The sequence below is a fragment of the Marmota marmota genome, unplaced genomic scaffold (assembly GCF_001458135.2).
Source record: "Marmota marmota marmota unplaced genomic scaffold, marMar, whole genome shotgun sequence".
Lineage (NCBI taxonomy): Eukaryota > Metazoa > Chordata > Mammalia > Rodentia > Sciuridae > Marmota > Marmota marmota.
The window spans coordinates 31,713,995-31,723,598 of record NW_025999977.1 but is presented as its reverse complement, the minus strand read 5'-3'; the positions used below and the strand labels follow the sequence as shown (position 1 = coordinate 31,723,598).

General features: G+C 35.1%; 1 protein-coding gene across 3 annotated transcripts in view; it reads right to left on the bottom strand.

Moving 5' to 3' along the window:
• Positions 1-1,808: 1,808 nt before the first annotated feature.
• Positions 1,809-9,604, bottom strand: part of Prkd3 (protein kinase D3) — a 69,610-nt gene continuing 61,814 nt past the window's right edge. For all 3 annotated transcript variants that reach the window (XM_048804540.1, XM_015479758.2, XM_048804541.1), the window contains exons 17-19: positions 8,379-8,646; positions 6,014-6,099; positions 1,809-4,712 (exon numbers count right to left, since the gene is read on the bottom strand). In XM_048804540.1, coding sequence (XP_048660497.1) covers positions 4,539-4,712; positions 6,014-6,099; positions 8,379-8,646 — 528 coding nt within the window. In that variant the 3' untranslated portion in view covers positions 1,809-4,538. The remainder of the gene's footprint in view (positions 4,713-6,013; positions 6,100-8,378; positions 8,647-9,604) is intronic.

The window sequence follows — 9,604 nt, the reverse complement described above, 5'->3', positions numbered from 1 at the left end:
CTCTTGGTGCAAATGTGTTTTCTCAATTGACTGAAGTAATTAGGTTATTGTGAAATTGAGTTTCTTTTAGTAAAGCTGGTTGCTATATTTCTATTTTATTTTAAAAAGTTACACATGAGACTGGTTGGTTTAATAGAAATTTGAAAAAACCTAAATAGTTATTCCCAAGGAACTGATTAAATTGATCTGTATTTTATTTAAAAAGAGGAGGTAAAGGAGTATTGTCTGAAATAAAAAAATCTCAATTTTAAGATTTAACCCCAGCAGCTTGGGAGACTGAGGCAGGAGGATCACAAGTTCAAAGCCAACCCCAGCAATTTAGCAAGGCCCTAAGTAGTTACAAGACCTTGTCTCCAAACAAAAAGGCGAGAGGGGGCGGCTGGGGTTGTGGCTCAGTGGTTAAGTGCCCTGGGTTCAATCTCTGGTACCAAAAAAAAAGTAGTAATAATTACATGCAAAAGTTTTTATAGTTATGTTTCCATTTCTGTTACGGGGGGTGGGGGGTGGGGAGCTACATTTAAGTTAATATTTCTAACTGTTTTCATAGAAACTAATATACCAGTACAAATTTTACTGTGTTCTGCTCTGTAGTATGTATTTCAATAGAAGTAGTAAGTGCAGAATGCCCAGTAAACACTATTGAATTTCACATTTTGGAAGTGGGTTTAGAGTGGAGAGAGAGAGTTGGTATTGAATTTCGTACCTTATATTCTATAGATAATTTAAAATTTTTAAAAATCCTATTTTGACGTATCAAAGAGTAAAAATATCACAGTAAACTTGACCTGTACCTGAAATAAGAGTAAATGTAAACAACCTAGGTGGAATAATTTTCTAAATGGAGCTAATTCTCTCTTATTTTCAGAAAAATGTCAAATGTTAGCTCCACATTAGGTTCTCATCTTTTGATTCATACACCTTTATGTTAATGGTAGGAACACAGACTTTTTGAGGAAGTGTATGTTAGCAACACAAATTTCCAAGGGAGATTAAAGAAAAAAATAATACCAGCCATGTTGTGAACTTATGGATTAAATACAGTGGAAGTTCATGGGCAGAGTGATGAAGTATTGACGTTTATTGCTGCTTCTGCTTAAATAAGAACATGATTATTCTGTATCTCACTTGAAAGTAAAAGGAGATTAAAACTTTATCTTTTAAATGCTACCCAGCCTTAGGCCATTTGTAGTTGTTCTTATTCTCTTTCCGTATTTACTTTCTTTTTTAAAATATATATTTATTTTTTAGCTTTTAGGTGTACACCATATCTTTATTTTATTTTTATGTGGTGCTGAGGATTGATCCCAGTGCCTCAAGCATGTCAGGCAAGCACGCTACCACTTGAGCCATATCCCCAGCCCCTATTTACTTTCTTTTTAAACATGAAAATGCCCATAGTTGACTCCTCCCAAAGGTAATAGTTTTAAGGGCAAAGAGTCATTTAGTGACTTATAACTCAAATCCTAGAAAAGTAGTTTTGATAATTGTTTTTTTCTAAGTCTTCTGGTAGTTAACAGTAATTGAATGTTTGGTGGTAGTTACTAAAAAAATTACAATTACTCTAAACTTTCATTCCAAGAAATAAACCCTCTAGATAATTACCTTAAATGTACTACGTATCAGTGTAATGAAGGTTTGTTTTTTTTTTTTTCCCCAGACAAATCAGTTCTTTTAAACAAAGCCTTACTTCCATATACAAATGCTATTTTCACAACATTTCTGTGATCAAGGCCTGGGAAAACACAACTGAGTATAATTTTCTTTGGATACTTCTGCTAGAGATAGCCTGAGATTTTTACATGGAAAAGTATAGTGATACAGAAATACATTTTATTATCAAGCTTCTTAGAGCATATTTACAAAAAGTGGGATGTAACAAAAAATATAAAAATGTACTGAAGAATGTCATTAGACTACTTTGTACATTATCAAATGTTTCTAGCAATTATTTCTTATACAAACATAATTTCAAGACAAAAGGTTATGCAAGTTATACAGTATCTGGAGTAATTACTCAACTCCAAATTATCTGACAGTGCCCTTACAAAACTTTTTAGAAAACGTAGGCATTAACAAAAAGAGTGCAATTAATTTCATGGCTTGTAAAGTTTGATTATATAAGAATAGCAAACGAACATTCCAGTTAATTTTTACCTTATGTAGTAAAACCACAGTAGTGACTCAAAATTATTCCATTTTGTGCATGTTGATATAAACAGGCTTACTTTGGAGAAATTTGGGGAAGTCATTCTCTAACACAGGGAAAATCCAAAGTTTTCTCTAATTTGGTTTAATCTTTGCAACTGCTCTAAGAGAACAGATTAACGAGATGTGCGGAATATCCCTCAGTGAAAAAATATATTTGCAAAGGATAGTGTACAGCATAATGGCCAGCAGGGTGAAGAGGGATTCTGGAGACATTCTGCCTGGGTTCATATTCACATACTACTGTGGGAATTTTAGTAGCTAATTTCTTTGTGCCTTAGTTTCCTCATGTATAAGATGGGGTTCGTAATGTACTTACCATGTGATATTGTGAGGATAAATTAAAACACTCAAAGAACTTAGAATATATAACCACTGCATAATCTTTCTATTATTTTCTCAATGATGTTTTTGTCATAATAGGACAGTTGCTTTTGGGATCTGTAAAAGCCATCTCAGTCTTACTCTGTTGATGTGCAGGAGCATTCTTTTCCTTTACTACCTCAAATTCAGTGGGCAGTAATTCATGTTTATAATTTTGAGCTTACTGAGTACATTCATTCATATCTGATCTTTGCAACCACTGTGAGGAAGGTAGAGGCAAGGACTGTAGTCTTCATTTCATAAACTGAGAACTAAAGACTTAGGTGGGCTATCTACCCAGGCCAGCAGAGCTAATAAATAATGGAGCCAAAGACTTAAATCCAGATTTTCTGACTCCAAATCTTTTACTTTTAGAGTGTGGAAGAAGGAAACAGACAAACAAGGTCTGTGGTGATTACTGAAAAATGAAGAAACAAAAGCCACTATATATATATTTTAAGTGGATCCCAAATCTTAAATTTTCTTTGGGAAAAATACAACTTGACATCCCTAAATTGTGTTCCCCCTACCCCCATGGGGATCAAACCGAGGGCTTTGTGCATACTTGGCAAAAACTACCACTGAGCCCAACATCCCTAATGTGAAAGTAATGTAGAGCTCGAAAAGTTTTGGATTTCAAAGCATTTCAGATTTACAGATCAGGGATGCTCAACCAGTAAAGTTTATATAAATATCGTAAAATCTAAAAAACTCTAAAATCTGGAACACTTTGATCCCAAGCATTTCAAATAAGGGATACTCAACCTGTATTAGTAACTATTTTAAAATAGCTGGCTGCTGGAGCTGAAATGTAAAAAGAAGCACTTACTCCACTCTTTCATTTGCTGGGCTAAGCTAATATAACATAGTGCAACCCTCATAAACTGAGTGTTTCATGTCTATTCCACCCACAAACCAAACCCTAAATTGCTTAAAATGAAAATACTGATTTAAAAACATTCCCAACATTTGCAAACCCTCCAATAGGCTGAGGCAAGAAAAAGAGATACTGTTTGCTATATAGTGATGATATAGATAGCATTAACTGACCTACACTGGCCTTCCTTTTAGTATATATTTACTTTTCTCCCTCAAATTATTCAACCTTGGGTAAAGATAGCAATTATGTAATTAAAGTTCAGATCTTCACCCATGCAGTGCTGGGGACACAGTGTGGCATCACAGTGGTATCAGGTGGGAACATCAATGTTAAGCAGCAGAATGAGCTACAAGAAGGCACACATAACCACACAGTACTTACACCAGCAGTACCTACTCCTATTTTTTGGTAACACCAATCATTCCAAATTATCTTAGTGGCTATTGCAAAATACTCAAAAGGTGATAATTTCATTCTTATGTTGTAGAGGCCCTAATCAGAGTTGCAGCTCCAAAAAAGTAAGGAATCACTGTTTTAGAGTCTTAACTGACCTAACCAAGAAAGATAAAACAGCCTGGCACTCCGTAGGCATCTAGGAAAAATGCTTCAATGCCCCTATGGTCGGTTAGACAAACATTTAAAAGTCCTTATAGTAAATCACATATTATTAGCCTCACAGTTATTGCTTCAATGAAAATATGTTTAGTAATCAACTTTACAATCCTTGTATGATTTGGTCAAGCTTTGCTAGCTTGCCTTTAAAAAAAAAATGACATAAGATCAGGAAAGGGAAGATAAATTAAGTGGCATTATTGTACTTAAGTGAAGGATCAGGAAATAATACAAAACCAGTTATTACTTATGCTATAAAAATTTATAGAAAGCTTCCCCTTGATTCCATTATGTGTTTTTATTACTTAGCTTCCCTTCCTGTACCTACATATGAACTACAGTATTGATTATCACCAATTCCTTGTATTTCCTCATGTCTTGGCTTCCTTGCAGATGACAACATACAAATAACAGTTATGAAGCAAAATATCAGTCCATAAAATTAAATCCTTCCTTATTGAAGTTAGCTCATTGATAATTAAGGATCTTCTTCCATATCATCTGGATTGGGAGCCATAATGAAGTGCTTTGGGTATACAAGGTTATGTGTATATGCATGTATTTCCCAGCGAGCATCATCACTTTCATGTGTAATGTAACGTTCTCCAATGCGAGTTTCAAATTCTCTAAGGTCAAGCCATGTCTGATAGTCCTAGAAAAAATTGACATGATTATGAACCATAAACTAAATACTGGCTACTATTTTTCCCCCTTTGCTTAGCATCCTAGTTACAGAATTGACAATCTCTACTTGTAAGTTCTTGAATTAGAAATGTTAAAAATCGTTTTTTCAAATCTGAAGTCTCTATTAAAAGAAAGTAACTAGTTTCTTTTTTTTTTTAGAGAGAGAGAGAGAGAGAGAGAGAGAGAGAGAGAATTTTAATATTTATTTTTTAGTTTTTCGGCGGACACAACATGTTTATTTTGTATGTGGTGCCGAGGATCGAACTCAGGCCACACGCATGCCAGGCGAGCATGCTACCTCTTGAGCCACATCCCCAGCCCGAAAGTAACTAGTTTCTGAAATTTAAAAAACTGGAAAAAAAACCTGGTCTCTGAGATAACTCGTAATAATCACTAAAAGCTTTTGCCGTATACTGTTATCGGCCTAAACTTTACTCCTCAAAATGTGCAAGTGCTTGGAATACATTATCAGGTTAATTTATAATTGGTGAGCCTAACTATGATTGCATTTATTTTGAAGCTGATTCTACTCTTCATTCCCTTTAAAATACTTGTAAAACTTTTAAAATTTTACTTAGAGAAAGGGTCTTGCTGAGTTGCTTATGGCCTTGCTAAGTTTCAGAGGCTGGTTTTGAACTTTAGTCCTCTTGCTTCAGTCTCCCCAGTTGCTGGGATTATAGGTGTGCACTACCACGCCTGGCAATCCAAATATATTTTAAAGGGCTTTATTTTTTTGTCTCTTCAATGCAAAATGAGCCTTTTAGTGAACATTTAAAATAAACACACCTGACAAAATAGTATGTAATGTTAGTCTTACAAAAAAAAGTGAAATGAATGCATTATGTCTTATAAAAGGCTGTGGTTGCTTTTAGTACATGGGAGTTTAATTGCCTAATGGAACCAGGGATAGAACCCAGTGATGCTTTACCACTGAGCTACATCACCAGCCCTCTTTATTTTGAGACAGCATCTCGCTAAATTGCTTGGGGCCTCACTAAGTTGCTAAGGCTGACCTCAAATTAGTGATGTTCTTGCCTCAGGCTCCCTAGTTGCTGAGATTATAGGCGTGCTGCAGTGTGCTCAGCCTGTCAATACCAATTTGGATGAATACATGAACAACTTCCAGAGGATCAATTATGATATAAATTCATCATAAAAAAGCACTTAAATTATTCTAAGAAAATGCAGAATCTGTTGATCTTGTCTTGTGTCACAGAACTCACAGTGAACCATTCAAATGAGGATTGCTAAACATATATTTTTTTTTACCTGTAGCCAGGGATGACTAAGAGATTTGTCAACACTGTAGCGTTTTCTCATCTTCACTTGAAGCAGGTTGTTTATCAAATCAATTGCTAAGAGAAAAGACAAAATTAGATAAACAAATCTCAGTGTGTAAAATACCCCAAACCTATGATTCTTTCTGGAGGGCAGTTTAATCTAATCTATAGAAATACAGCATTGAAAACCAAGAATCAATAAATGGGATGAAATCAAACAAAAAAGTTTCTTTTCAGCAAAAGAAACAATCTGTGAGGTGAACATAGAGCCTACAGCAAATTTTTACCCCTCACACATCAGATAGAGCACTAATCTCTAGGGTATATAAAGAACTCAAAAAGCAAAACACCAAAAAAACAAATAACCCAATCAACAAATGGTCTAAGGACCTGAATAGACACTTCTCAGAAGAGGATGTATAATCAATCAACAAATATATGAAAAAATGCTCATCATCTCTAGCAATCAGAGAAATGCAAATCAAAACCACTCTAAGATATCCTCTCTCTCCAGTCAGAATGGCAGCTATTATGAAGACAAACAACAATTAGTGTTGGTGAGGATGTGGGGAAAAAGGCACACTCATACATTGCTGGTGGGACTGCAAATTGGTGCAGCCAATTTGGAAAGCAGTATGGAGATTCATTGGAAAACTGGATATGGAACCACCATTTGACCCAGCTATTCCTCTCCTTGGACTACACCCAAAGGACTTAAAAACAGGGACACAGCCACATGAATGTTTATAGCAGCACAATTCACAATAGCTAAACTTAGGAGCCAACCTAGATGTCCTTCAGTGGATGAATGGCTAAAAAAATGTGGCATATATACACAATGGAATTTTACTCAGCATTAAAAAAGAAGAAAACCATGACATTTGCAGGTAAATGGATGGCACTGGAGAAGATAATGCTAAGTGAAGTCAGCCAATCCCAAAAAAACAAATGCCAAATGTTTTCTCTGATATAAGGAGGTGGGGTAGGGCAGGAGAGCATGGGCAGAATAGATGAATTCTAGATAGTGAAGAAGGGTAGGAAGGAAAGGGAAGGGGCAGGGGATTAGCAAGGATGGTGAAATGTGATGGACATCGTTATACAAAGTACACATATGAAGACTTGAATTGGGTGTCAGCATACTTTATATATAAACAAATACAAAAACTGTGGTATATATGTGTATTAAGAATTGTAATGCAAAAAAAAGAAATTATATCCCATCTATGTATGATATATCAAAGTATATAAGTGCATTCTACTGTCATACATAACTAATTAAAACAAATTAAAAATTAATTTAAAAAAGAAAGCATTGAGAATTTTTGCTTAAGAACATAGACTTGAACAATTAAAATGATCCATAACTAAATTAAGTGTACCTAATTTTCATTTTATTAAGAAGGCAGTACAGAGTATACATTGAATGTATACACTATGAAGCCAGACTGCCTGGATGAATATGTTCCATTTTACACTGATTAGCGGTGTGATATTGGGTCAATTACTATGCCCTACAGTACCTTGGTTTCCTCATCAGTAAAATAAAACTATTGAGAAGATGAAATCAATTTAACACATTTAAAAGCTTAGAACAATGCTTAGCACATAGGTGTGAAATATTAACTAGTATTTCAAGATGCATGAAACACTCCAATTATAGGCTCATCTTCTCTGCCACTTCAAAGGATGCCATGTTGCTCTCTATTTCTTGGTTTTGTCTGGGAAAGTAGCCAAAGCTATTGCCTTGCCTCTACAGATGAGGTTAGAACTTGTTCCCAAAAGTTCATACTCAATAGGTTTTAACAAATAGATTCAGGGTGTTTTGGTGTATATGGTGAGATCTTGGCATACATATTTCATTATTTGGAGAATGAGTCAACTTCAAAACCAAAGGAACTGTTTGGGAGTAGAATAAGATGAAAGTAGTGTTTCCTGAAGATGGACTTAGCAGTAGTGACTGGGAAGAGCCATAAAAGAGAGTCTAGTGGGTAGGACAGTTAAGAAGATATGTATACGGGGTAAAAATGGGAGTTCATAATCTGCTTGAATCAAATGTATGAAATATGATATGTCAAGAGCTTTGTAATGTTTTGAACAACTAATAAAAATAAATAAATAAATAAATAAATAAATAAAAAGAAGATATTTTAGATGTTTCAGAATGAGGCATTTGGGGCCTGCATTATTGCTTTTCCTGGGAATTATAAGGAAAATAGGGATAGAAAAGAGTGTAAAAGGAAGGAGAGTGCTCAAAATTTGATAACTAAATAGGGAAGTCAGAAGAGACAACCTGATTTGGAGTCACAAAAAATTTTAGACTACAGGGCAGAGAGTCAAAACTTAACTTTTCTTACCTTCACCAGAAATTTCTCTCCATGGATTTGGTGGATACATAAATGCAGCATTTTGGATCTGGTCATTTATATCTTCATCCTCATTGAATGGAAATGTACCACTGAGGCTCACATAGACAATGACTCCCACTGACCACATATCTAGAGAACGGTTGTAACCTTTGCTTCTGAGAACCTCAGGGGCTAAGTATGCTGGAGTTCCTACTACAGATCTCCGAAATGACTTCTCACCAATAATGCGTGCAAATCCAAAGTCACACAACTTCACCTAGAAATTATGGAAGAATGATGTTAACTTTGTATTGATCTCTATATAAATGCCTCTTCCTAAATATGAAAATGTACTTACAAACTGTATTGATTATGAATACCAAACAACTGTAGATAGGGAAATTGAAATATCATTTTCCCAGAAGGCAGATATATTTATAGCTCTGTGATACTAACATAATGAAGAGCTCTCCTAGTGCTTATTTAAAAAAAGTTTTGTATCCTAGCTTCCACCCTGCTAATTACCAGACTGATGCTACAGGGCTTTAATTTTTTTACGAAGTGGAGAGTACTGCATTTGTCTCATAAGGAGATAACTTTTCTGTTATCTATGAGCAGGAACTCTTTCATTTCTGAATCCTCAGTGACTTCTCAATGTCTGGTCACATAAATATATTCAATAAATGTCTGCTGACCCTGGCACACACCTACAATCCCAGCTACTTAGGAGGCAGAGGCATGAAAGTTGCTAGCTTGGACAGCTTAGTGAGACCCTGTCTCAAAAACATAACACAAACAAAAAAGGGGTGAGATTTGACAAATTCCCACAAATAAATTACAATATTTAGAAAACATCCTTTATTCTGCTTGATGTAGAATCTCTCTTCCTAAAGATACTGTATATTGGCAAGTAAATAAAACTGAGAAGCATTAAACATTTATAAGTAACTGTTAATGTGAATAGTAAAAGATGTAATTTTGGAGATTTCTCCAAGGAATAAGTGTAGCAGTGTTTTATATTACCATAGAACAAATTATTGCTAGTTAGATGTTTATATTTTAAAAAAAGTTGTACATGAAGGCAGCCATAGTCACTACCATGTTCTCTCAGGAAAAGAGTTCTGGAAGTGTGGTGAAATGGGCAGAGCTTTAAATGCTTATCTTGCAGGCTGGAACTGTAACTCAGTGGCAGAGCACTTGCCTAGCATGTGTGAGGCACTGGGTTCAATCCTCAG